The 27,877-nt window shown below is 34.2% G+C and overlaps 4 protein-coding genes across 4 annotated transcripts; all 4 read right to left on the bottom strand.

Moving 5' to 3' along the window:
- Positions 1-2,855: 2,855 nt before the first annotated feature.
- Positions 2,856-5,330, bottom strand: LOC129900717 (laccase-3-like). Its single transcript, XM_055975735.1, has 6 exons — positions 5,173-5,330; positions 4,939-5,090; positions 4,617-4,861; positions 4,372-4,500; positions 3,330-4,271; positions 2,856-3,236 (listed from the first exon to the last, which is right to left on the bottom strand). Exons 1-6 carry the CDS (start codon positions 5,278-5,280, stop codon positions 3,106-3,108), a joined length of 1,707 nt encoding a protein of 568 aa, XP_055831710.1. The 5' UTR covers positions 5,281-5,330; the 3' UTR covers positions 2,856-3,105.
- Positions 5,331-8,584: 3,254 nt separating this feature from the next.
- Positions 8,585-11,275, bottom strand: LOC129900718 (laccase-3-like). Its single transcript, XM_055975736.1, has 6 exons — positions 11,111-11,275; positions 10,707-10,858; positions 10,374-10,618; positions 10,122-10,250; positions 9,079-10,020; positions 8,585-8,985 (listed from the first exon to the last, which is right to left on the bottom strand). Exons 1-6 carry the CDS (start codon positions 11,198-11,200, stop codon positions 8,855-8,857), a joined length of 1,689 nt encoding a protein of 562 aa, XP_055831711.1. The 5' UTR covers positions 11,201-11,275; the 3' UTR covers positions 8,585-8,854.
- A 3,024-nt stretch (positions 11,276-14,299) lies between these two features.
- LOC129900296 (cation/H(+) antiporter 14-like) lies at positions 14,300-16,961 on the bottom strand. The gene is made up of 2 exons (XM_055975232.1): positions 15,862-16,961; positions 14,300-15,671 (listed from the first exon to the last, which is right to left on the bottom strand). The coding sequence occupies exons 1-2, from the start codon at positions 16,909-16,911 to the stop codon at positions 14,457-14,459; spliced, it is 2,265 nt and encodes a 754-aa protein (XP_055831207.1). The 5' UTR covers positions 16,912-16,961; the 3' UTR covers positions 14,300-14,456.
- Positions 16,962-22,071: 5,110 nt separating this feature from the next.
- Positions 22,072-26,474, bottom strand: LOC129898843 (transcription initiation factor TFIID subunit 15b). Its single transcript, XM_055973543.1, has 6 exons — positions 26,190-26,474; positions 25,919-26,117; positions 24,313-24,970; positions 23,871-24,021; positions 23,705-23,786; positions 22,072-22,592 (listed from the first exon to the last, which is right to left on the bottom strand). The coding sequence occupies exons 1-6, from the start codon at positions 26,401-26,403 to the stop codon at positions 22,478-22,480; spliced, it is 1,419 nt and encodes a 472-aa protein (XP_055829518.1). The 5' UTR covers positions 26,404-26,474; the 3' UTR covers positions 22,072-22,477.
- Between the last annotated feature and the right edge of the window lie 1,403 nt (positions 26,475-27,877).

The raw sequence follows: 27,877 nt of genomic DNA, 5'->3' as shown, positions 1-27,877 counted from the left end.
AATGGGTAATATTTCACATAAATATTTATAACTAACTTTTAATTGTAGTAATATGAAGATCTTAAATCTTCTCATATTTTACAGTGTCAATTTTTATTTTATTTTATGATACTTTGTTTGAGACTTAAATAGTTTCTTTTGAGACTTACTATAATTCCATAATCATGAATAATTTTATTTCTTTGGGTAATATTACATTAGCTGACCAAAGATATCAACTTTGGATACTACCACATATTTCATAACATTGTTCATATGGTGGATATCTCCTTCAAGAAGAAATTTATATCCTCATTGTCATGGTCAAAATCATTACAAGTAAGACTTGTTTCTTGATTTATTTTTTTCATTAATATCTGCCTTTTTTTTAATAACTGGCAAAATATTTTGATGTACAGCGATACATAATCAATGACAATTTTGTGTAATCAATAATTTTCATTTTTGTCATGGTCACAACACAAGAATTATTTCTTTCTTTTCCCTTTTTGTGATGTACTAAAAGTACTTGACTAATGACGACCATTTATATCAAAATAAAATTTCTTTATTTCTCTCAAACCTCCGGTAGAAGTGAGTTGCGACATTTATTCAATGAACATGTCATTATTCATAATTTTTTTATCATCTCTTGACACATTTACTTTCAAGAATGGTCGAACATTCACGATGTTTATCACAAGTCACATTCTCTTCAAGAAATGGACTAGAATCATATGTATGTGCTTCAAAATTTTTCATTAAAAGTTCAGGGTTCAGGGTTTTGCCTTGAAATTTATCATATTTATATGACACATCTCAACATCACCTTTTGAAAGGTCATCACCTTTTGAAAGGTCAAGAGTACCACAACTTTATGTTTCTTTGTTTTGATGGAGGATTTACAAAATCAAATTAGGTAGGATCGCAACTGCGTGCCCAACATCTTTCATATCAAGTTTGATGACAAGAATTACTTTCACATTTGGAAAGACTATTTGGAAAACTCATAGTTTTCTTCTTATTTACCACAAATCCACAATGATAATTATTGTATGATTCTTTGTCATGTCCATGTTCATTTGTACAACCACAATAATCATTGTCATCTTACAATTTATCATGTCTTATTACCACATTCACTTAAGGGAATGGAGCAAATTAAGTGGGACATGTTTCATGATTTTTCTTTTTCCTTAGTCATTGTTATATCATCAATATATTGCGTCGGGACTTTAACCCAATCTCTTATTCATATAAAGTAGTGTTAGGCTACGATAAGGCTAGAACCCAACATCATATTAGTGAATCAAAACTCAAATCTAACATTTTATCCTCTTGGTACGATGAGATTTGAATCCATCATCTTAGCCTCAACCAATGATATAATAGGCCAAAATACAATGGAACTCATCTTCAATTGAATTTTGAAAATATTATAATTATGGTCATAGAAACAGCAAATTTAATAAAATAGATATGCATCTTTTGAAATGTGGATGATTAATCAGAGTAAACAGATAACTTAAAAATGAACCATATAAATCCACACAATATTAAGTGAAAACATTCAACTGGACAAAATGCACTCCCAATTAATTAATTTTTTTAAATCTTTAACAAAGTGAACTGTTGAACAATTCACATGATTAGCTAGCAGAATCATTTTATTGCAAGGGAAATGGTAAAACAATTGTCAGCTAAATGTTAATTATTTCACTTTTGTGAATTATTTACTCAATAATATAAACAATCATAAAAATACAAAATTTATCCACAAGACCATTTGTTCTAAAAATATTTCTTGGCCATATACGATTAGATTCATTTTTAAACTAGGTCCATAAAGTAGAAAGATTTTTATACTGTGCAAAATCCTTTTTTCGTAAAACAATTTTTCTTATGGCAAAATAAATGTCAAAAATTAAATCATAAACTCAAAACCCATTTTTCTTCTTGGTCATGTGGTAAGAATTTCTAAGTTCGTAGTAAACATACCTTCCACCTTGCATATAGTTGCTGCCAGGATTTTACTCTTAATGGAGTTCAGAGAGTTGGAACTAACCAACCTAACCCCCTGGGGCAATATTAAATGAAATCTAGTATCAATTTTATTTCTATCCTCACCAGAGAAAGAAAACAACAAAAGAGAAGTTCTTATTAATTTTCAGTGAGGCGGTTGTATTCTCAAGTTCTTTAATCTTTGAGCCTCATGCCGATAACGTATTATAAAATAATAATAATGATATATAAATAGCAAAGAAAAGAAAGTATAATAGAGGAAAAGAAAGAGAAAGAGAAATAATATGATAGAGAGAGAAAATTAGATTAGAAAATATTATCTATGTGTAATTTTGCGATGCCTTTTTATAGGCAAACGTGAGTTCCATGGATATCCAATTGTTTTAAAACATAGACCACTTTTTTACATATGCAGCTATTTAAGCTAATTTCCTCCTTTTTTTTAACTCTCTTGTTGAGGACTTAGTAGCCTTCTAAGACTTTCTTCTCCAACTCACTCAATCGATAGGTTAAGGCAATCAATTGGAAATCGACTAAAAGGACCTTCCTTTCTATTCCTCGGTAAGCGGACCGTAGGAGCATGGGGGGCGATATCTGCTTTTGACTGATAGAAAGCATCTCTTTTTTGTCCCTCCTGTTTATCAAAGTCAATTTTAACTTTAGCAAAGGGACGTCTAGGCCTTAAGGATGCCAAGTTTTTAGCTTGTATGTTTAATTAAATTTTGTTTCTATCACTTAGAGAGACTTTAACCTCTATTATGATTCTTTTTTCCTTTTTCTTTTTTTGAAAAAAATAATTCTACAATATATTAGCTTACCAATGAAGAAAATCTGCAAGAAAAAGAGAAATGAGATGATAATATAACTGTTCAATACTTCTATCTGATGCTGACAGAATCCAATATTGTAATTAGTACATACAATGTGAAGTCAAACTCTTTCTTGGTTGGTACTTGAACAAGTACATTAATCATAGACAAAGAAATTCCAGAAGGCAAAATCCTGACGGATCACACTTGAGGAAACAACAAACAGACACACTAAGAACTGCTTAATTTTAGGACAAAACAATAGTAAGGACAATTTGCTGCTCTTTCAACATTTTTAGCATCGTGGTAGATCTGGTGGAGGTGGTTCCATTGTCTGTTTCTCTCCTATTCCATTTTCTACGATGAATGCCATAGCTAGGCCCCAAGCCAAGTGTGAATCAATGTGGCAATGGAACAACCAAACCCCTGAAACAAATCGCATAAAACAATCAAATTGTCAAAACAGGTACAAAATTTTCAAACTTGAAAATTATTAATGATGATTATCAGGTTCTTTACCTGGATTATCAGCCACGAAACGGATGACTGCCCATCCACCAACAGGCACATCGATTGTGTTCCTGACAGGTGGATCATTCAAATTAAAGTTGGCAGTATCAGTTTGAGGATTGAAGTTACCAAATCCTTGTCCAACAACCCAAAAATGGTATCCGTGGAGATGTATAGGGTGATCCTCTGTTGCGAAAATAGCAGTATCTTGCAACACAATTTGTACATTAGAACCAAACTTGAGCTTGTACAACTTTGTTCCAAATCTTGGTTGCCAGAGTCCGCGTGAAACATTGCCTGTGTAATCAAATTGCACCGGTGGAACAGGTGGAAAGTCCAACGTGTAAATTCCTGGAATGTTTTGGTAATAGGCCTGCAGCAATGAAGTTCTTCTAGGAAGAACAAATGAAATGTTGTTCATGCTAGCAGCAAAACGCGTATTATTAGGACCTTGACATCTAGGACCTCGTGTGCAATTCACTAAGCCTAGTCCAACAGTGAAAAACAAGCTCTCATCAATCTGATTGGGAACTCTATTATTGTTAGGAATGCTCCTCAATTGGTTAGCGAAAGTAGTGGCAGAGGATGTATCATTGAAGGCTGGAAGTTGAGGCAATAAAGGTCTTGAATTTGCGCCCGAGTTGAGATTTGTGTACTGGAGGATGGCAGTTGTAGTGGTGTTGTCGAATTGCCCGTTCCTGACTGTGGCATAGGCACGAGCTGCCATATAGTATCGGCCAGGGGACTGATTAGCAGTGAGAATTACATTAGTTGTTTGTCCAGGTCCAACCATAATGACATTAGTTGTAAAAGGCTTGTTGTAAGTAGCATCAATACCCACAACAGTGAGCATGTGGTTTGCAACTGAGAAGAAAAGTTGTTGATTGAGTGCAGCATTGATCACCCTCAGGAGAACTGATTCTCCAGGATTCACAGAGTATTTCACAGTACCTGCATTAAAATTCTGAATTAGTCGTTTCACAGATTATTTACACTGTGAGTGTATATAAGTTAATCGGCTGTGTTTTATTTTCTTTTATGTAGTAAGGACCTTGTGTAGAGCATCTGTAGAGGTCACCAGGTTGACCATTAATAGTATATGCATCAGAAATATTAGGAGCTGCTCCAGTAAATTGTGCTTGTCTTTGTACTGCAATAATGTCTCTGTTCCACCATTCGCCTATACAAAATAAAAACATATAGTGATATCGAATTCGGAGTGGCATAAAAATAATGTAAAGAGTCTTTTTCAGTGTATATAAGTTAAATACGAAAGATAAAGAAAAGAAGCATTACCAAGAAGGACAGGAATATCTTTTTGGGGCAGTGAAAAAGGAAAATTAGAACCCTGTTTTGGTAAAATAACTAATGCTCCATAAACAGTAGCCCTAAGCCATTTGCTGTGAGCATGCCACCACAATGTACCTTCTTGATTTTCAATAGTAAATCTGTATGTGTAAAATCCTCCTGGTCTAATTGGGCATTGTGTTACATACTCAGGCCCATCAGCCCATGGTGTTCGCATTTGACGAACTCCATGCCTGCATGAAAATTCAGAACAATTTTAGTTTTATGCATTGATAATATAAAAAATGTTTGTCACTTATTAGGTAATTACCAATGGATGGTAACGTTGTAACGAGCTCTATTAACGACAGTAACAAACAATGTATCTCCATTTCGAACTGTCAAGGTTGGCCCTGGGAATTGTCCATTCACTGTAATTATATTCTTGGTTCTGCATAGTCTAGTTACACTAGTTTCTTGGACCTGTTCAAAAAAAAAAAAATTATCTCATGTCAATGTTGGAATTATTTTCTAAAACAATAAGAAAATGTAACAGGATACTTACAATAAATTCATGGTAGTGAAATTCTGCATTGACAAAAGTAGAGAATAGTGAGAGAATAACCACAATGAGACAACTTATACAAGTCTCCATTTCTCTTCTTTTGTGCATTTGTATTAGTAAAAAGTTTGAAAACTGTAATGCTATGTCTAGAGGAATTAATGAAGTGATAATGCAATGATTAGAGGACTTACTGAAATTGTCTATTTATAATGTTACAAGGAGGGAATCATAAACTTGTTTTATTCTTTTAAAAACTAAAAGATTAAGAGATTTGGAGGTAGATTAGTTAAAAGTCAAACAGGGACTTTGGAAAGTTTTAGGCAACTTAGTCCAACTATATGGTGGATTTGGTGCAACCACTTGCAATTCTATTCTTAATATTCTAAAGATATATCTTTAACTTTGGGGAAAAAAAAATCATCCGTACAATGAATGTAACTTTGGTGTCTCTCTTATAAATCAGTATAAATTTAGTTATTAATGATTTCTCTGTTTCTTTTTATATTAAATTTTCAAAGTTTCTTCAGCATCTCTTTTTTAATTTTCATCTACCTTCTCTAGGTAAAATCTTCTTGTAATTCAATATGTGAAGATGGTAGGACCTAATCGAGTGATTTAATAGAGCTTTAACTTCTATCTATTGACGATATAACTTTCTCACACTATATTGTTTACTAAAAGATATAACTAGTTATATGTACATTTAGCAACCTTAAAAATTGGTTAACATCCCATAATTGGGTAGAATACACTAATAATGTAAAAATTATTTGCACTTTTAGTATATTTAAGTTACAATTGGATTAATATCAGAAGAAAATGATTAATGAACTTGAAATTAATTCGATTAGTTGAGAAGGAATAATTTATTCATGACAAAGGTTAATCTTCCTTTTTATTAGCATGATAAGCCAATTAAAACATCTGAATTGTTTGTTGGCCAAACAATGAAGAAGGTAAACCAATTACTACTTACTAGAATCAGTTTGTTGGGCATTTCTTCTGATAGTATCAGCATTCAAATTCATATATGTTCCTACTAAGATCATGCCTCAAAAAACAGCTCTGAGTGACTAATGACCTACTACTCCTGTGATTTATGTTTACTTGTCCATATGGGGTAGTCGTACGATAGCAAATATAATATTTTCCCTATTTGAATTATCAAAACACACTTCAATAATCCATTGTTCCCTTTTTCTACCTGAAATAGGAAACTCGCACACTTGATAGTTCAGATATGAAACTTCAAAGTGAGATACTTTAAGTGTGTTTTTGACCAATAAATTGGAAAAATGTTATATCTGCTAGCTTAGAGGGTGGTAGGATGGGATCCTTCAGCTTTAATCATACTTCTCAGGTTTGAGTCTGGAGAATTGAGATATGACATTCCTTTGAAGTGATCTGTAGCATCTTTTGATTTTCTTGCTGCTACATTATAACTTATACTGCATGGAGCTACATATAATTTTCTTAAGCCCTCTTTGATTTTCTGCACACATTTAAAGGTTTAAATGTTAACGAAATGAGAACCAATTTCGTCCCTCTGGAGGAAGGAGAGAAGAAGCTCAAGCTTCAACGTTTCTGCTTAAAGAATCACTTTTCCAAAGTTGTGAAAAAATGGCATCAAGAACCATAGAGGAGATGGACTTCAAATTTTTGGTGAAGAAGATAAATTAATTCGATTTTTTTTCACTCTCTCGTTGGGGACTTACTGGCTAGTTTGCTGATGAAATCGATAACAAATACGATTAAACAACGATAACCATATGAACAAATGTCAACAGATTTAAGTAATTCAATCAATTTAACTGTTGAAAGAGAGTTAAATTAGTTGGAAATGTCTTAGGTTATTACTAGGGGTGTACATGGACCGGATTGGTTCGGATTTTTTACAAACCAAACTAAACCATTTGTGTCGGGTTATTAAATTTATAAACCAAACCAAACCAATAAAAGTCGGGTTTCTCGATATCAATTTCTTTCGATTTTTTCGGATTTTTTCGGGTTTTTTGGTTTTTTTTGGATTTCTCGGATTTTTCATTGTATCTAATAAAAAGCACAGAGCAATGCTTCTTAAAAAGAGTTCTAATACAAAATATCAACATATAAGATGGAGCCAGAACACTGTTTAAAGTTTTAACTTTATAATATAACTTTATAAGATGTCGCCAATAAAATGCTCCTAAATCCCTCTATAACACCGCCGGGGCTACTAGAGTCGTTCCCCGGATCGTTACGGACGCTACTATGGAAGAATCCAAGAAAATTCAACCCGGACCCCCGGCACCTAAAAAATCCGTGGGCTAACACACACGAAAAACTGGGAAAATCGTCTAATTACTATTGCATCGCCAATAAAATGCTCCTAAATCCCTCTATTGCACCGCCGGGGCTACTGGAGTCGTTCCCCAGGTCGTTACGGAAGCTACTATGGAAGAAATCAAGAATATTCGACCCAGACCCCCGGCACCTAAAAATTCAGTGAGCTAACACACACGAAAAACGGGCAAAATCGCATAATTCCGATTGCGTCGCCAATAAAATGCTCCTATACCCCTCTAAAGCGCCGCTGGGGCTACTGGAGTCGTTCCCTAGGTCGTTACGGACGCTACTATGGAAGAATCCAAGAAAATTCATCCCGGACCCCCGGCAACCAAAAAATCTGTGGGCTAACACACACCAAAAACTGGCAAAATCTCCTAATTCCTATTGCGTCGCCAATAAAATGCTACTAAACCCCTCTATAGCAATGTCGGGGCTACTGGAGTCGTTCTCCAGGTCGTTACGGACGCTACTATTGAAGAAATCAAGAAAATTCGACCCGGACCCCCGACACCTAAAACTTCTGTGGGCTAACACACACGAAAAACTGGCAAAATTGCTTAATTCCTATTGCGCCGCCAATAAAATGCTCCTAAACCTCTCTATTGCACCGCCGGGGCTACTGGAGTCGTTCCCCAGGTCATTGCGGACGCTACTATGTAAGAAATCAAGAAAATTTTAAAAAATATTTATAAATTACATTTTAATAAATATTTTATGTATAACATAATTTAAAAGTAGTATATCTATAATCGGGTCGGTTTGGGTTCGGTTTGACTTTTTTTAGTTAAAACCAAACCAACCTTATAATGGTCGGATTTTTTTTTCAAACACCAAACCAAGTCAAACCAAACCACTGGTCGGATTTTTTTTCCGGTTTGATTCGGTTTATCGGTTTGGTGCGATTTATTGATTTGTTCTTTACGGCCTCAGTTATTACGTTAGGTAGATGCCATGTTCTAGCCTTTAGGTTTAGTTATATGTTGTCGATGTCACATTAAAAATATTTAGATATATAAGCTCAGCCTGAAGAAATATTTTAAGAAAGAGATACATTTGATAGCAATAAAACTGTTCAGTACTTTTTGTATGATGCTGACAGAATCCAAGATTGTGATTACTATATAATATATGAAGTCAAAATAACTTCAACATTAATCATACACAAATGAATTTCAGACTCTATAAAGCCAAGGCTATATCCTGATGGCTCACACTTAAGGAAACATCAAATTAAATAAACACACTAATAACTGCTTAATTTTAGGACAAAACCAAAACAAAGACAATTTGCTATAATTGCAACACATAGTGTGGGGTGGATGATTCTACTGCATCTCACATTCACTAAATATTTTTAGCATTGTGGTAGATCTGGTGGAGGTGGTTCCATTGTCTGTTTCTCTCCTATTCCATTTTCTACGATGAATGCCATAGCTAGGCCCCAAGCCAAGTGTGAATCAATGTGGCAATGGAACAACCAAACCCCTGAAACAAATCGCATAAAACAATCAAATTGTCAAAACAGGTACAAAATTTTCAAACTTGAAAATTATTAATGATGATCATCAGGTTCTTTACCTGGATTATCAGCCACGAAACGGATGACTGCCCATCCACCAACAGGCACATCGATTGTGTTCCTGACAGGTGGATCATTCAAATTAAAGTTGGCAGTATCAGTTTGAGGATTGAAGTTACCAAATCCTTGTCCAACAACCCAAAAATGGTATCCGTGAAGATGTATAGGGTGATCCTCTGTTGCGAAAATAGCAGTATCTTGCAACACAATTTGTACATTAGAACCAAACTTGAGCTTGTACAACTTTGTTCCAAATCTTGGTTGCCAGAGTCCGCGTGAAACATTGCCTGTGTAATCAAATTGCACCGGTGGAACAGGTGGAAAGTCCAACGTGTAAATTCCTGGAATGTTTTGGTAATAGGCCTGCAGCAATGAAGTTCTTCTAGGAAGAACAAATGAAATGTTGTTCATGCTAGCAGCAAAACGCGTATTATTAGGACCTTGACATCTAGGACCTCGTGTGCAATTCACTAAGCCTAGTCCAACAGTGAAAAACAAGCTCTCATCAATCTGATTGGGAACTCTATTATTGTTAGGAATGCTCCTCAATTGGTTAGCGAAAGTAGTGGCAGAGGATGTATCATTGAAGGCTGGAAGTTGAGGCAATAAAGGTCTTGAATTTGCGCCCGAGTTGAGATTTGTGTACTGGAGGATGGCAGTTGTAGTGGTGTTGTCGAATTGCCCGTTCCTGACTGTGGCATAGGCACGAGCTGCCATATAGTATCGGCCAGGGGACTGATTAGCAGTGAGAATTACATTAGTTGTTTGTCCAGGTCCAACCATAATGACATTAGTTGTAAAAGGCTTGTTGTAAGTAGCATCAATACCCACAACAGTGAGCATGTGGTTTGCAACTGAGAAGAAAAGTTGTTGATTGAGTGCAGCATTGATCACCCTCAGGAGAACTGATTCTCCGGGATTCACAGAGTATTTCACAGTACCTGCATTAAAATTCTGAAAATTAGTCACGATGAGATGGATTATTTACACTGTCAGTACATATTAGTGAAATATTTTCAGGAGGCTAATATGTAGTAAGAACCTTGTTTAGAGCATCTGTAGAGGTCACCAGGTTGACCATTAATAGTATATGCATCAGAAATATTAGGAGCTGCTCCAGTAAATTGCGCTTGTCTTTGTACTGCAATAATGTCTCTGTTCCACCATTCCCCTATACAAAATAAATATATATAGTCATATCGAATACGGAGTGGAATATAAATAATGTAAAGAGTCTTTTTTAGTGTCAATGTATAGAAGTTAAATCCATAAGAGGAAGAGAAAGAAACATTACCTAGAATAACAGGAATATCTTTCTGGGGCATTGAAAAAGGAAAATTAGAACCCTGTTTTGGTAAAATAACTAATGCTCCATAAACAGTAGCTCTAAGCCATTTGCTGTGAGCATGCCACCACAATGTACCTTCTTGGTTTTCAATAGTAAATCTGTATGTGTAAGATCCTCCTGGTCTAATTGGGCATTGTGTTACATACTCAGGCCCATCAGCCCATGGTGTTCGCATTTGACGAACTCCATGCCTGCATGAAAATTTGAGCAGTTTAAGTTCTATGCACCGACACTGCAAAAATAATATTTACACAAAAAGGTCGCTTAGAAGGTAATTACCAATGGATGGTAACGTTGTAACGAGCTCTATTAATGACAGTAACAAACAATGTATCTCCATTTCGAACTGTCAAGGTTGGCCCTGGGAATTGTCCATTCACAGTGATTATATTCTTGGTTCTGCAAAGCCTAGTTACACTAGTTTCTTGAACCTGTTCAAAAAAATAAAATTGTTTCATGACAATGTTGGATAATTTTTCTAAATTATAAGACGAAAGTTGCTGCCATGTGACAAGGATGTCACGGGTTCAAGCCTTGGAAATAGCCTCTGGCAGAAATGCAAGGTAAGACTGAGTATAGACCCTTGTGGTCGGGCCCTTCCCCGGACCCTACGCATAGCGAGAGCTTTAGTGCACCGGACTGCCCTTTTTTTTTATAAGACGAAAAGGTGAATCGATACTTACTATGAATTCATGTTTGTGAAATTCTGCATTAGCAAAAGTCGAGAGTAGTGATAATATAACTACAATGAGACAACTTATATAAGTCTCCATTTCTATGTTTTTGTGTATTTGCTTTAGTAAAAGCTTGAAAGTTGTAATGCTTTGTTAGAGGACTTAATGAAGTTGTCTATTTATAATGTTACAAAGAGGGAATCATAATTTTTGTTTATTCTCTTAAAAAGAGATTAAGGGAAACGCAGGGATTTGAATGTAGCTTAGTTCAAAGTCAATCTAGGATTTAAGAAAGTTTTAGGCAACTTAGTCCAACTATATGGTAGATTTGGTGCAACCACTTCCAATTTTATTCTTAATCTAATTATAATAAAAGACTACGGTGTCTGAAATAAGTAGGTAAATTTTGACTATTCAGTTAATAACGGTTTCCCCTTTCCTTTTTCTTTTAAATTGTCTCACAATGTCTATGTCTTCTTTAATTTCTAATCTTGCTGTTATTTTATATGTGAAGATGGTTGTAAATAAGATTTAATATGAAGAAAATGATTGATGAAATTGGAACGGATTTAACTTATATAGCGTGTATTTTAACAAGTTATAACAAGAAATTTGTCTAATTTTTCAGATTACTATTATCACTTTTAACGGACAATTATATGTAACTATGTATTTTAGTTATTTGATAGCGTTAAAATTAAATAGAAGTTGAGTCGTTTGAAACTAATTGAGGATGAAACTTTATTCAAGACTAGATTAATCTTTTCTTTTTTCTATTGAGTTGAATGATTTCATTAGCACATGATAAGACAATTAAAACATCTAATTTAAGTATGAAGCTGTTTTGTTGGCCAAACATTGAAGAAGTTAAACCAATCACAGGCGGGCATATGGCCCCAATTACTAGAAATAACCCAATTGTGCATTGGGCCGATGCCTCTATGATGTCAAAAAAAAATAGAAAAAATTACTAGAAAAAATACTTTTTAATAAATAATTATTGATTTTAGTGATATTTTTTATTTATTATCATTTATAGCAATATTATGATATATCTGTCATGTATTAAAAGTGAATTATGCATGCAATATAAATATATTATAAGTGTTTTAAAATATATTATACTTGTTTGGTAAGAAATTGACACAATGTATTATAAGTGTATTAAAATATGTGATAAAATATTATCCATGAATAAAACTTGTATTATATGAGTTTTATAAATTATTCTCGCTAATATGTATTAAAATTATATTATAAATGTTTAATAAAAAAATATTATTACTATAAATGATAATATTTTCTTAATATAGTACATTTATATAAATTTCCCTAAAATCAAAGTCAGTATAAAAAATACCCAAGCAAATTTGAAACCAAATTAGGAAGGACAGCTTAGCTTTTGAAGCTTCGATATCTACCACTGGACTATATGCGGTGTTACTGAACTTCCAATAAATATTTCTTATATATTTAATAAATTTTTTAATATAAATATATATAGTATCCACATAAAAGTCATTGATTTCCGAGAAACCCCCACTCCCTACCCTCTAGATCTGCCCGTGTGGGCAGATACATGAGTTGATGGTACAAGTTTGATATAATTAGTAGCTTTGATTCAAATTTTATATTTATTTTTAAAAATATTTAATAAATATAAATTATTAATTTAGAACTTAATAATTTAAAAAATTTAAAATTTAGAATTCATAAATTTCAAATTTTGAATTTACGTCTAAATTTGTCGATTTTCAGTGATTGTTAAAAACCAAAGTAAACTAAGGTTGAATTTTGAGTTGGGTTTGGTGGATTTAAAGGGATACTTACCTACTAAATAAAGACGAGATCAAACCTTAAAAACTATATATGACTAATATATTCTAATATAATTACTGTAAGTTATAACTTGAACCTTCTTTTTGCGACAAAGATATTAAGTGCAAATATTGACATGACATGTGTACCACTAAATAATTATCATAATTAAGCTAAAAAGAGAAATTTTGTCAAGTAATTGTACCCAAACAACTTCACACTTAAAAGTCTTAAGTACAAGAAGTGGTTAATAAGCTTTATAGTTTCAGCAATCCCTCTATTATTAAAATGTGCAACTTCACTTTCATAATATGGGTTAGGCAGCCTGTCAACTAACTACCCAAAGTATTTAGAGAAAAGATTACATCTGTTAATTGTACAACTGCTCATATTTACAATATTTTTTTTCCTACAAGAAAAAAGAAAAAATAGACAAATCAGTATTGTAAAATAGTTAGGATCCCTTCATTTATTATTAAAGGTTTTGAATTCGAGCTTTGAGAATGAAAACTTCTTGATGACAGTATTTTATCTCCCTTAGTAGGAGGTGATTTGATAAATAATCTCGCAGCTTTAACGTTATCTCACTAAAGTCACTAAACTATTTTCTATAATTAAAAAAAAAAGAACTCAACTCTAAGTATCACTAAACTATTATCAGTAAATTATGTTTTCTAATAAAAAAATATGATACCCAGTCAAAGTTGAAAGTTTTTTTGATAAAAAAAATGTGAAGTGTTTTAATGCAATAAACAAAAAAAAAACTTATGTCTTGCAGAATTAGGTCGTAAATAGGTGTACTTTAGCCCGCAAATTTTATTAAGTGAGCAGTATGGGCAAAAATTCAAAGACTGTATTTGAGGGACAAATGTTAAACATAATAGAGGCATTCGTGTGAATGACATTAATAAGGGCTTATAACTATATTTTACTATTTTAAAAAATCTCAAACCCTAGTTAAACATCATCCCACAAAATAGAGGTATCGTGTGAATGACCCTAATAAAGGTTTGTTACTAATTTTTATTAAAAAGAAATCTCGGATCAAAAACTATGGTATGAACCCCACTACGCTCCATTGGTCTATATATATTATGTTCCGTATCGAAAATATTGTGACATATAAGCTCAATCTGTTTGTACGTGCAGAAACAAAGTTGACACAAGTTCGGAACTTACAGGCTGCCAGCAGCAGTAGTAATTCTTGTAGTGAATTATACATAAAAGTTATTGCAAGTAATTATACATAAAAAGTAAGTAACCTAAGAAAATAAGGTAAGTAGCCTTCTGCAACAAGTTCAATTACACTTGTTAGTGAATACTTTTGTTACACATAAAAGTAAAACTGAACATTGTTCTTTCTAATTTCTACATACAATTTTGTCAAAAAAATTATAATACAGAGAAGATCATTCTTTTCTCTTTTTTTTTTCTGTCTATCCTAACTTATTTTCTACATTCTTGGCATTGAATTGATCAAAGAGGCTAACAACTTCAGTTGCTACCCAAAAGGGCCATAACGAGAATGCTGACTATATTAACCTGAAGCAGAATGCTGGCTATATTTACCTGAAGCAGAATGCTGACTATATTTACCTGAACCAAAATAAAAACTGCTAGCAACAGGCTTCAGTGGCTGGATGTTTATAAACTCGGTCCCGGGTGGTATTTGTTGCATAACAAGCAATGAAAAACTATAATCTGAAGTAGCTAACATGTCTCCGATAAATCCTAGTTCTGGACACTCAATCCATTCATTAATCCCTAGTGTTAATTCGGAGTGTTCGTGGTCTCTACCAACTATACAAAGATCACAACTGCCCTCGAGTGAACGAAGAACCTGAGTAGTCCCCACTGCATCATTCACCACTTCTTCTTTGTAAATCACCCTCCCTGCATCCACATTATTAGCCTTGAACCAATGTATCATATGTGACTCCATAGTCTTCTCGTTGTTGTCACTCGAATGTTTGAGCCAGACAAGAGTCACGCTGATGTGGGGATGTCCTAGCATCCTGCAGCAATAGGCGAGTGCCTCATCATCATCAGGACCACCTAGGTAAAGCATTGTGATGCGGAAAAAAGAATGGCCAAACAAGATTTGTGTGTTATCGGCTAATTGCCCCCGATCAACTAGGATCCCAACTGAGCAAGGCGCTTTATGGAGTACCTGTTGGTTCACCATCCTAATTGCAGGGAAATTGGCTCCTACTGTTCCATCAATAGCCCACTGCTTGTGGAACGGGATGATCACAATATTGACACCTTTGTCCACCGCGATTGTACATATGTCATCATGCATAGTGGCATACGGAACAATGGAGGTGAAGTGTTGAACGACCATAGAACCTTGATTTCTATGCGCGAGAATGTTAAATGCATTGGATATATGTTCTGTTCTGCTAGGCAGAGACTTAAGTTTCGGTTTGCCTTTTCTATTATGAGTTGGCAGCAGTAAAGCGGCTGCGCTGCCTTTGAGCTCCATTAGATTTAGAATGAACACTGCAATCGGTCTTCTTCTAGATGGATTGGATGCATCAAGAAGATTGACTATGCTCGGGACATTATCTTCGTTGTGAATACACACTTGGACCCGAAGCTCACTGGTCGGATCCAAATGTTGTATACTATTTGTTCTGTAGCCTGAGTACCTTCTTGATGGATCATAGAGGTACCAAATTAAAGGTCTTACAATACCTGTTATGACCAACATTGTGATTAACAAAAGCGCATATGCTTCACTTGATATTACCTGTAGATAATCAAATAAGAGACATGTAAATAACTTGTATACTATTAGTGAATAGCGATTGAGTTTAACTTCTATACACTGACAGTATAACAAAGGGACTACTAACAGGTACATGCTATATATATAACAGATAAAAAAAAATACACCATTCATATATAACCATAGAAAAGAGAGGAGATAGGTTGCATACTCCAGTATCCTTTAAGCCGATATAACAGGATGCCTCGATAATTCCTTTGCAACACATGACGAGAGCAAGAGGGACTGCATCTTTGAAGGAAACCCCGAATTGAACTGCTGAAACAAGAGTGCCAATAAACTTACCTATATAACCCAATAGGATCACTGCTTCGAGGCCTAAAAGACTCTTTCCTCTTCCTAGGGAGAATATGTCCATTGACAAACCACTGATAGCAAACTTAGCAGGAAGCAGCAATCCAGTACATAAAATATCGATCTTGTAGACCATCGATGATCCCAAAGGAGGTCCCTGTGGCACAACTATGCCTAAAATAAAAGTACCAACAGCAGCAGGCTGTCCTATAGTCTGAGCGACAAATCCACACATCAGAGCTATCACCGCTATCATTAGAAATTGGCTTTCCTTCATAGCCCCTCTTTCCGGTATAGTCCTAGCAACATGTTTCACGAATGGCCTTACAGCAAACACGACTACTATAAGAAATGTGCCTATCCATGCAATGGACAATACTCCATTCCACTTGGAATAACTTGATGATGCATCTATTGTTGTTAAAAGTATGGAAACAGCATATATACAACCGTCATTAACCAAGGAGGCCAATGTAGCTATTCGACCAATTTCTGAATTTAGAATCTTAAGGTCACCAAGAAGGCTAGTGATGACAGGAAAGAATGAAGCAGAGTTAATTACGGCTAACAAAGGCAAGAAATGCGCTGTCGCATCATCTATGACAGTCAAATGAGGTAATGCATAACTGGCTAATCCTCCAAGTGCAAAAGGCATAGCAAAAGAGGAAACGCCTATTAGCACCGCGTTTCTCCCCGCTCTTGTCAGCATTGTTGGATCTACTTGAACTCCAAGAACAAAAACATGAAACATGAAACCAACATCTGCAATTGTTTGTAGTACCAATCTGCCTTCTGGTCGAAATATTGTAGCCGAATACGCACGAATCCTACCTAAGCCTGATCGCCCCAAGACAATACCAGCCTGTTTTAGACCAACAATAATGATAGTATAAATTTTGCAACACATGTGATCAGAAGTGTATGCAGCCTATAAACAACAGCTTAAACTAAACCCAACATTTTAGACACGGAAACACACATATATGCGTAAAAATTATTCACTAAAATTTCAACAAACATGGAATTCTGAACCCATAATTTCAAAAGTACTATGTGTACAATAATGCTAAAAACTTTAAAGGTTGAACTCGTCAAGTTAAAACCCCAAGCTCTGCAAGTAATAGAATTATTAGGTATTCAGAGGCGGATCTATGCAACAGCCTATTAACAACAAGTTCAACCAAATCCAGTATTTTCGATACGAAACATAAATATGCACATGTAACAAATTAGTAAAACTTCAAGAAATATAACATTTCGGACCCATTTTAAAAGGGTATCGGGTTTAGTTCTTGAAGTCATCAAATTTTAAATCCTGAATCCACTTGTAACAACGATGATATCATGAATTTTGGGACACAAGAATTTCAGTTAAACACGACATTTTCCATACGAAACCAGACATTATACTTTCAACTTGTTTGTCTGATTTTGATTTGACATAAAATTTTAAAAAGTAAAGAAGTCTTTTGAATCTTGTAGTCTTAAATTAGAGATATATACAATGTACCAAAATTTCCTATAATTGTGGTCTTAAGCATGCCGCCTGGAAAGTCAAAATTAAAGAATTGTCAAAAGTATATTAGATTAAGTTCTCTTCAACTCGTCAAATTCAAATCCTGAATCCACTTTGTTACCAAGAATATTGCAACACAAGTATAATAAAATTGTGATAAAAAAGGAGCTTACAATAAGTTGTGCACTGACCATACTTTGTTTAAGAGGTTGAATAAGGCCGAAAACAATTCTTGTAACAAAGAAAATGAAAATTAATTGGGCCAATACAAGTGGTAAACTAAAAGCAAAAGGGTTACCACCAGACCATATACATCCCTTTGAATTTGTCATATCTGAAAATTGACATACAAATAGTTCTTGACGATGATGATGTCCTTCCACAAATCCAGCCCAAGCTGAAACATTTCTTTTTACCATTTTATTTTTATTAAACAAGGGGAAAAAATTGGTGAAAATGGAAGAGAATTTTGGTGAAACAATTAGTAATACTATTTGTTTAGATTGTTAGAAAATTAAAGTAAGTTGAATCTGCTAAATAGAAATGTGGATAATTGAACATATATCCATCATATTAGCCTACTTTTTTGGATTATTTTTCTTTCAAACACCCTCAATTTTCAACGGTTATTCTCTTCTCTCTCTCATTCTCTTTTTTTTTTCTTTCCAAAAAAAATAATTTTTTCTATCTTGTTATTGTTAACTTGTTTAAGATCTCATTTTTTTCATTAAGATTCAGACGTCTAAATCTGAATAGGCATCTGAATATCAAGATGTGCATTAAGATCTAGATATTTAGATCTAGATACAAATCTGAATATTAAGATGTGGTCTCTAGATCTGAACACTGAATGATTAAGACTTTGTTTTAAATATCTGAATGTGCATATGAGCTCGATAGTTTGATGGTCACAGAGTCTCAATAAAATTACTTGCTTAAAACAAAATTATAATAAGAGAATATACATAATTCAACAATAAGTATATAACTTGGAAAAAGCTCTTTTAAGTTTAAAAAAATGTTAGTCATTTGTTGCAATATAAATCCTTGGTTTTAGTTCTCAAAAATATTACTAGTATATTAACTAAATAGTTTATTTTAAAATTTAAAAATATCGGATAAAGTTCTATAGTTATTTTACTAAAAACTTATAAAAAAATGGAAAGACAAGGAAATATTGAATATTTTTAAATATTAATTGTGGTCTAAATCAAAATTTTAACAAGAGCCCTCAAGTATATACTTAGTTCAATAATAATAATATATCTAGCGTAATCTCACAAACAGATTTGATTATACAAGCAAGTTTGAGAATTTGAAAATCGAAGAGTCTCAATAAAATTAGTGGCATAAGATAAAATTCTAATAAAAGCCTCAAGTATATACATAGTTCAACAATAATAATATATCTAGTGTAATCTCACAAAGGTTATTTGATCATACAAAGTTTCAATAAAATTAGTGGTCTAAAACAACATTTTAATAAAATACCTCAAGTATGTACATAGTTCAACAACGATAATATATCTAGTGTAATTTCACAAGTGAATTTTATGATCAAAGAGTATCAATAAAATTAATGGTCTAATACTAAATTCTAATAAGAAACCTCAAATATGTATACATAGTTATTGTTTTTAGTCATAACTATAATATATTTTTTTTGCTCAAAAACCTTGATAAACATCAATACACCAAAAATATTATTGCAACAAGAGTTCTTGACAAACATCAATACGCCCCATAAAAATTGTTAATATTAAAAAAATACTTGTAAAGTTTATGAAAACTTACCAGTTCAAGAGAAAAAAATTGATGTTTGATTGAGAAAAGAGAGAAAGAAAGTTTGTAGCAGTGAGAGCAAAGTCGTGCAAAGAGCGAGAGAGGTGATCCATAATTATTTTATAGTGTATTTAATAAGTCTGAATGTTGTTAAAACTCTCCTAATTCATTCAAATCTTTTCAGATCCATTAAGAGAATTTTTTTTAAAAATAAAATAAATAGACTTAATGGACTAAATTTGAATGGTTTAGATTCAAACCTAAAAAATCAAACACACCTAATGGACTGAATGATTAAGATTCAAACCTCCATTAAGTGCAAACAAATGAGGCCTAAGACATGGGCAGAACCACTTTAACCGACGGATGGTCCCCTACACATTCTTCGGTAGAAAATTAGTACAAAGGTTAAATATTAACTACTTATAAATGCATATTTAATTTTACATTTTCTTAATATAATTAAGAAGAAAATTTGAACATTTTTCGCTAAATTCCTAACTCCGCTACTGGTTTTGAAGTCAAATGTGAAAAATAGAGATTGTAAAGGCCGATTTGTTCACCTTAGAAGAGTCGTATGGTAAAATGAAGGAAAAATTATCAAATTACACACCTTATATTCCTATATTTTTAATTATTCTCTACCATTTGTAAAAATTTCAAAAATTCCTCTTCTGATACAGAGGAATGATGTTGATACATCGCGATTTGATACATAAGTCATTTTCATGATACATCGCTAGTTGTTACAAACCAAACACAAAATGTATCAGTAAAACATAAGTTTTACTGTTATTTTTGTTGAGTTCATGATATATTAGGTATTATAAGTTGATTCATAAATTTTATTGATATTACAATGTTTGATTTGTATCAACTAGCAATGTATCATGAAAAGGACTTATGTATCAAATTGTCATTATCAACGTCATTCGTATGTATCAAAAATCTAGAAAAAAGAGAAAATACGGGTAATTACCAAAAAAATTGAAATAAATTATTATTGAGCTTTTTCACTATGGAATGCAAGTAAAATACCCAAAATGAAAATTTTAAAATTTTAAATTTATATGTTCTGAATCTAGTGGCTGCCTTTTATATAATTAACACTATGTAAATTGGTAAAGGAAATTATTTAATATCTATTAATATGTTTAACTATCAGAATTTCTTTGCGTGTTTCCTTTTTTAAAATGTGAATTTTGGTGCATAGCCATTATCAGCCCAACGTGGGATCGCAATTCAGTCTCCATGCAAGCTTTCAAACCCTACGTCGATCTTATTCACTCATGCGACAACTTTTATAGTGTCCTAATATTAAAAAATGTCCCTTAGTAACAAATATTACTGTTATTGTTCCATGTTATTCCATTTCCATTACTATTTAATATACTATTTTGTCGTAGTTAGTATTTTCTTTTTTTAGTATGCTCTGCTTCCTTTAGTAATTTATCTTGCATTCTTAACTTGCATTTTCTTCTTTCAAGCTGCTTTATAATACTTCTTACTTTCAAGTCGAAGATCAATAAAAAACAATCTCTCTATCTCAAATTTGTGTCCACACTATTCTCCTCATAACCCACTTGTAAATGTATAGTGGAAGTAACACAACATATGTTGTTGTTCAGACTGTCGTCTGATGATTATTTGATTCAAGCTGATCCAGTTTGATGCGATGTTAGGCTAAACAGACCTTAAATTTCCATTCAAATGACCCATTTCATTTCCTCTCGAGGCAAAAACACCTCAAATCGTAACCTATACCAAGAAACTGAAATAAAATACGACCACTGTAATACCACCATTTTTATCAAGGTCTCAACAGTGCGAAAACATTCTGGGCAATTCCCACTGGTACAATACCATCACTTGCTGCTCCTTGAATGAAACATCTGCTACAGCATAGATGCCATATTAGATATGATCACATAATCGCAAAACATTGCCTACTGCCTTCCTCAGGAGTCCGATAAAATCATCAAAATCTTATTTGCACGTAACCTTAGGATATCAGAAGACCTTTCTTCACACCTGAGATCCCTTCCCCAACTCCCCCGATAACAATGCATCATTACAAATTTGATCGACACATCTCAATTGGAATACGAAGATATAAAATTCAGCATGTGAAGTACGATGAAAGTGTTCTCAAGACCTTAAGGAGTTATTAAATGTTCACAACATTGTCCAAGTGTTAATTGACTTAAATAGTATGAAGAATAAAATAAGCCAAGGTCATACAACTACAATGTCCTACCATCCACTCAGAAGTACTAATTTGCAACTAGCAAATTTGAAAATGATAAAAACATAGACATGACTTAAAAAAAAGGATACAAAAAACTTGCATAAGCACCAAAGTAAAATTTCAAGCAACTTCCATGACTCAAAAAAAAAAATATCACCACTCTGCGATTGTAATTAGAACAAACAAAAGAATTGGGCATTAATACTATTTCCCATGAATTGTCTGAACTAACTTGCAAGCGCTTAGAAACCTCAAAAGAGCAAACAATCAATATACTGTCTTGTTTTCTCCCATTATATGTAACATCTATTATTTGTATAGCTGTATTGTATGTCTTTTTTCTGATCCAAAAATTAATCCATACAAATAAATTAGCAAGTACTTCACCATTGTAATCCGCCATTCATTCTGAAAAAATGCAGAAGTACAAGAGACCTGTCCTAAACATCCTTTCACGGAAGAAAAACTGAACTAGCAGATACACAGTAAAATAAAAACTCAAGTAGTTAAGAGCCACATCATAAAGGAAACAAATTCATTATACAAGGTCTGATGCTAGCATCTCCGACATGCAAGCAAAATCACCCTACAGAGACCAAACATCATTCAGATAGAATTACCAGAGTATTTGGTTTTCCACAGTAGTAACACTCACCTGAATATTTCACCTACCTTAGCAGCAATTTGCAGATTATCCAATCGCCTCTATCAAAACATTCAACATATCAAAAAAGGTTCTGACTAGAAAAACCCCATCCCTTCCGATACCCCAAGTAGCAGTAAGAAAGGAAAAAAGGTGGATATTGCTCAAGTGAAAGCGAGTAAACAGCCTACCTCTTTAAGTCACAGAGAGTATATCTTGAAATGGAACTAATTAAAAAACCCTCCCACCACAAATTTTTAGTACATAAAATGCTTGGCTGGAACTCAATAAGGACGTGAACGGTTTCCACCATGAAATTGTCTATCTGGGCCAGAACCTCCACCGTCTCTATAGTTATCCCTGCGCCCACCACCACCATAACCTCCTCGACCGCCACGGCTGTCAAAGAATAGAGAAAGACTTGAGCATAAGATATATATTAACTCTCCAGGTTAGCACAGGGACTCCGAAGTTCAGAATACACAAAACATCCCCACCCCAAGTATACCTTTAACCCAATAAACAACAACATAGCCAATGTAATCCCACAAGTGAGGTATGGGGAAGTAGAGTGTACGCAGACAGTACCCCTACCTCGTAGAGATAGAGGTTATTTCCAATATACCCTCGGCTTAAATAAAGCCAGCCAAATATACCTTTAACCCAAAGGAACTATAATATAAAAGGAACAACATATCCTTCATACAATCCAATAGATAAAACAATTTTCTATACCTTGAGCCAATAAAATATACATACGGTTCTCAACGGTGGTAGAAAGAATATAAGGCAGGAAGAATGCATAGGGTGTCAAATCAGCATGTGGATTTTCAAGCAGCAAAGGTGGAAAATGATTAGAAACACTAATTCTTGAAAGCACAATGAAATTATTTGACACATGTAATTTTACAGTTTTACATTGATATATACATAGATGGTGCTGATGAATATATTTTTGCAGGATAAAGCAAAAATGTTTTGGTAGTAGTGTGTGGCCACACAATTTTTTTTGGGTGAAGAATAGTGTAGCCACACAGTTAAATTAAGCCAGTTCGCATGCACCTCAAAAAGGAGAACGTAGAACCAAGTTATAGAAATGATTTTGATTGCTCAATTCGCTTCACTCTGGAATGAATCAATGCATCAATGATGTTAACAATTTACTGAAAAATAATTATTGAAATTAAACTTCAATTTACACACCCTAGATGGTAACATCAAGTACGAATTTTAGCCATGCAACTTCAGTATGAAATTTGACACAACAATGATAGTTAACATTAGATGCAAGAACAGCTCTGCTCGTCTAATTAGCACACAACCAAAACTCCCAAAAATTGCTTCAAATAATCATATGTCCACTATCTAGCTAATCACACTTGCTAACTCTGCATACATGCCACAGCATAACCACTAAGACATGTTGCGAATTAACATAAACTGTAAATTGTAGCACAACTGGATATATGCAATGGAAGAGAAAGAGTGTGCAATAATTTAAGAAGGCTCACCCAGAACCAAATGCCGGAGGCGGCTTTGGTGCAGACTTTTCAGCCATCGCAACAGTGATTTTGTAACCTCTGAAGTCATGATCTGAAGAAGATTATATTTTATGGTCAGCATGTAAATTATTTTACTGCATAAACTCAAATGAATAATATTGGGTCCAGTTTGTACTATTGAAAAAGCCGCCGGCAGAGTGCGCTGCAGAAGGATCTTCATATGACAGAACTGCATCTCCTTTGTTATTTCCCTGTTCGTCTGTGTATAGCTTTATGCTCCAAGGCCACTGGTCTTTGTAGCCTCGTTTTTGCTTGATTCTTGCCACCTACACATTTAAAAGAAACGAATTGAGCACTAACCCTGGTATATATGCAAAGAGAGTCAAAAAAGTAAACTACTTCATTATCACAATTCAATGGCAATATTTTAATGGAAAAATAAAATCAAGTAGATAAGATTATCAGGTATTGGGTCGTCCTTTTGTCTAAGCTCAGGCATCAATACCACGGTTAACACAGCAAGGGATCATGTGAAGTTAGAGAAAAACAACATAAATGCTACAATACAGAATGAATCTGATACTGAGAATCATAACCGAAAGAAATCTGCATATTACTTGTCCAATGCTCCCAAAAAGTTCTCTAAGTTCTTCAACGGTCACATCAGGAGGCAAATTTGAGATATATATTCTTGCGTTGTCACAGAGATCTCCACAACTCTCATCGCATTGCTTGACCTTTACCGGAGCCTCAGCTGGAGAACTACCATAACCACCTCCTGCATTCCGGGCACCACTGCCATATCCCCCATCATATCCACCAGGCGGGCCACCCCGTCCACCCCCACGGGCATCAGCTGGTGTATCCCCACCGTAACCACCAGGGGCACCATACGAAGGGGGATAAGATGCAGGTCCACCAACATAACTCGTGGGCGGGGTGACTGCATCAGGGTTTCCACCGTAAGTATTAGAAGGTGGTGGATAGTTGCCATCAGCTGCCCCATAAGATGGAGGAGCATGTGGAGGACCTTGAGCATAACCACCACCATCTCTTCCCTGACTACCACCATAAGAACCAGTTCTACCACCTCCAGCATTTCTGCTTTCATAGCTGTCACCTCTTCCCCCTCGACTATTTCCATATCCCCCATCACTTCCACCTCTGTTATAATTGCTACCACCACCTCTGCCACCACGATCATCAGAACCAGCAGGTGAAGGTGCACCACATTTGTTACATTCAACTCTTCTAGCAAAGTTCAAATTTCCACAACTACACCCAGACATGCCAGAATTAATAACAATTGACAAGAAACGGTAACAAACACAATAACATACATTAAATGAAATATTAGGAAATGAAACCCAAAATACATAACCTTGAAACAACCACCGCACTGAACTAACATCTTGTCGAATTGACAGGATATATGCATTATTAGAATTATAATGACAAAGGCAAGGAGAATCAAAATAAGTTTCTTTTTTTATGAAGTAGATGTGTATTAATAACAAAGCATCCAGGGGGTGCAAAAGTAGGAAGCGTCAGCTCTAGAAAGGGCAAAAATAAAACCTTCCATAATTCAAGAGAGCTGACAAATCCAAGAATTGTTCAAGGATATACAAAGGTGTAAGGTTAACCCGACTAAAAAGTAAGACTAAGCACAAATTTCCTAGCAAACCTGCACAAGGAAACACTGGTTATCTTGAGCAAAATGGCTGGACCATTCAGTAACAGGATTTTATACAAGTAACGACATGAGAAAAAACATAGTAAATCATATATTTCTAGTGATAAGTATGAAACATTATCTATTTTACCGCTATGGCTCATAATATAATGTCTAGTGGCATAACCTAGAAAAGGCTCAGAGGCTGTGACTTGATATAATACAATCAGAACACTTGTAGATAAGAAGGATGTGGTGCTCTATGAAGTGATTCAGATTCCACACTATTTTGGGGAAAGCAAATATTATGGTAACTGAGATCGCCACTTGGATAACATGATTTCCAAAAAATAACTTTTGTTTTAGCTTAAAGAATAGACAAACAAACGCCGCCCCACTATCTAATTGTCTTTAGGTTGAAGGGTAGAAGCAAATATAATCCTTTTTTGCTCTTGTGGAATAAGTAGAAGTCTCACAAGGTTTAAGGCAATTAGGGGAAGAAATTAGTAAGGATAATTCATCATGACCTGAGATGGATGTTAGAATATTACCTTGGGTTAGGGCAACGCCAATCACCTTCCTTACCACTTCCTCCACCACGACCGCTGCCGCGACCTCCACGATCTCCTCCTTGGTATCCGCCGCCACCTCCACGATCTCCTCCTTGGTATCCGCCGCCCCCTCCACGATCTCCTCCTTGGTATCCGCCGCCACCTCCACGATCTCCCCCTTGGTATCCACCGCCACCTCCTGTAAATAGAGTGACATATGAATTAAAACTTATTCAAACTACAAGCAAAGTGTAATTATTCAAATATATACCTCGATTATGGGAACCACCACCATATCCTCCACCTCCTCGACCACCTCCACCACCACCACCTCCTCTACCACCGCCACCGTATGATCCGCCACTGCCTCCATAACCACCACTTGAACCACCATATCCTCCCCCGCCTGATCCATACCCGCCGCCTCCTCCGCCACTAGGTGGCGGAGCAGATCCGCCGCCTTCGTAACCGTACGTACCAGCCATCGACTACACTAGCTAGGGTTTATGAACGAGAAAGAAGAAAAGATAAAGTGAGTAAAACACTATATGGGGATAGAAGGGTCAACTTATATATGCCGAATACACGAGATATTTTTCCTTATTGATCTTTGTTCACTTCTCCAGCAAATAATCACCTAAACTACTTTTCTTATTACAACCCGTTTGGCTAGACTTAAAAAAATATAATTTTTATGTATGAAATATTTTTAAAATTTTAAAATGCTGAAAGTTATTTTTATAAATAAGCAATTGAGTGTTTGGATAAAAGTACTTATGTCGAAAAAATGAGGAAAATAATGTGAATTTTATGATTAAAAGAATAAAAAGGATAGTTTGGGAATTTAGTTAAAATATAAGGGATATAAAAGTAATTTCTATTGTTAAAGAAAACGGCTTTAAGAACTTAAAAAAATTATTAGAAATTCTAATTTTTTATTTTGGGCTGACTTTAAAAATTTTATGGTTTAAAGTTAGCATTAGACAACACCACAATAAGTTAAAAAGGGCTTATAAGTTGGTGCTCTTAATAATAATTCCTTTGACGTCGCATATAGTTTAAAGGTGAATTATTCACATATTAAAATTATATATAAATAATATTATATTTGATAGTTGGTTAAAAAGTAAGTTATTCATTTATAAAAGTATAAATATTGAATTTGATTGCAATTTGAAAATCCGTATAATAAATATATTTATATAACTAATGCCTAAATCAGAAAATAGTTTGTCTAAACGCAGAAACGGATTCGATTGGGCTTTATTTGCTTCTTTTTCATCCAGCCCACAACAAAAATAATGTGGGCTTGAATGAAATTAGGCCCCTGTAAATACGACATCTTTATGCAAATAGTCAGTAGAATTCACTAGTTACTTTTTCGTATAATTTATATAAATCTCATAATGTTAAGAATTAATTACATTTTATCCTTACTTTTTTAAAAATTATAAAAAACAATTATTTTTTGAAAAAATCAAATATATAAGTCATCTTCCCTGATACATAGTGATGCATTAAATACTGTTGCGGTAAAAAAGGAAAATTAATGAAAAGTCTATTAATTGAATATTTTGTTACGTTTAAAAAGTAAAAAAGTAAATAAAGAAAGCATAAATTATGGAAAAACTTTATTGGCAATGGGATTCAATCCTGACAAATTGAAACATGCTAGTACAATTCAAAATTCTTCTTCCCATTCTTCCAAAAAAACTCTCAATTTTTGACTCAAAATTGTCGACAAATTGTATTGATACAACATGAACCTATCGATATTGTTGAGACATTTCGAAATCTGAAAAAGTGAGGTGACACATGAACGATACAAAAGTAATGGAATTGTTGTTGGTCAAAATAAGGGAGTTGGTGCTGGCTTCGGTAGGGCTTTGAGTCAAGATTCATGGATGACGTCATTGTTGAAAGTGGAAAAAAGTTACGAGAGTTGGTATAGAGCAATAG

The sequence above is a fragment of the Solanum dulcamara genome, chromosome 8, assembly GCF_947179165.1.
Source record: "Solanum dulcamara chromosome 8, daSolDulc1.2, whole genome shotgun sequence".
NCBI lineage: Eukaryota > Viridiplantae > Streptophyta > Magnoliopsida > Solanales > Solanaceae > Solanum > Solanum dulcamara.
Note: the sequence above shows the minus strand (reverse complement) of the source record. Positions and strands in the feature narration are given on the sequence as shown.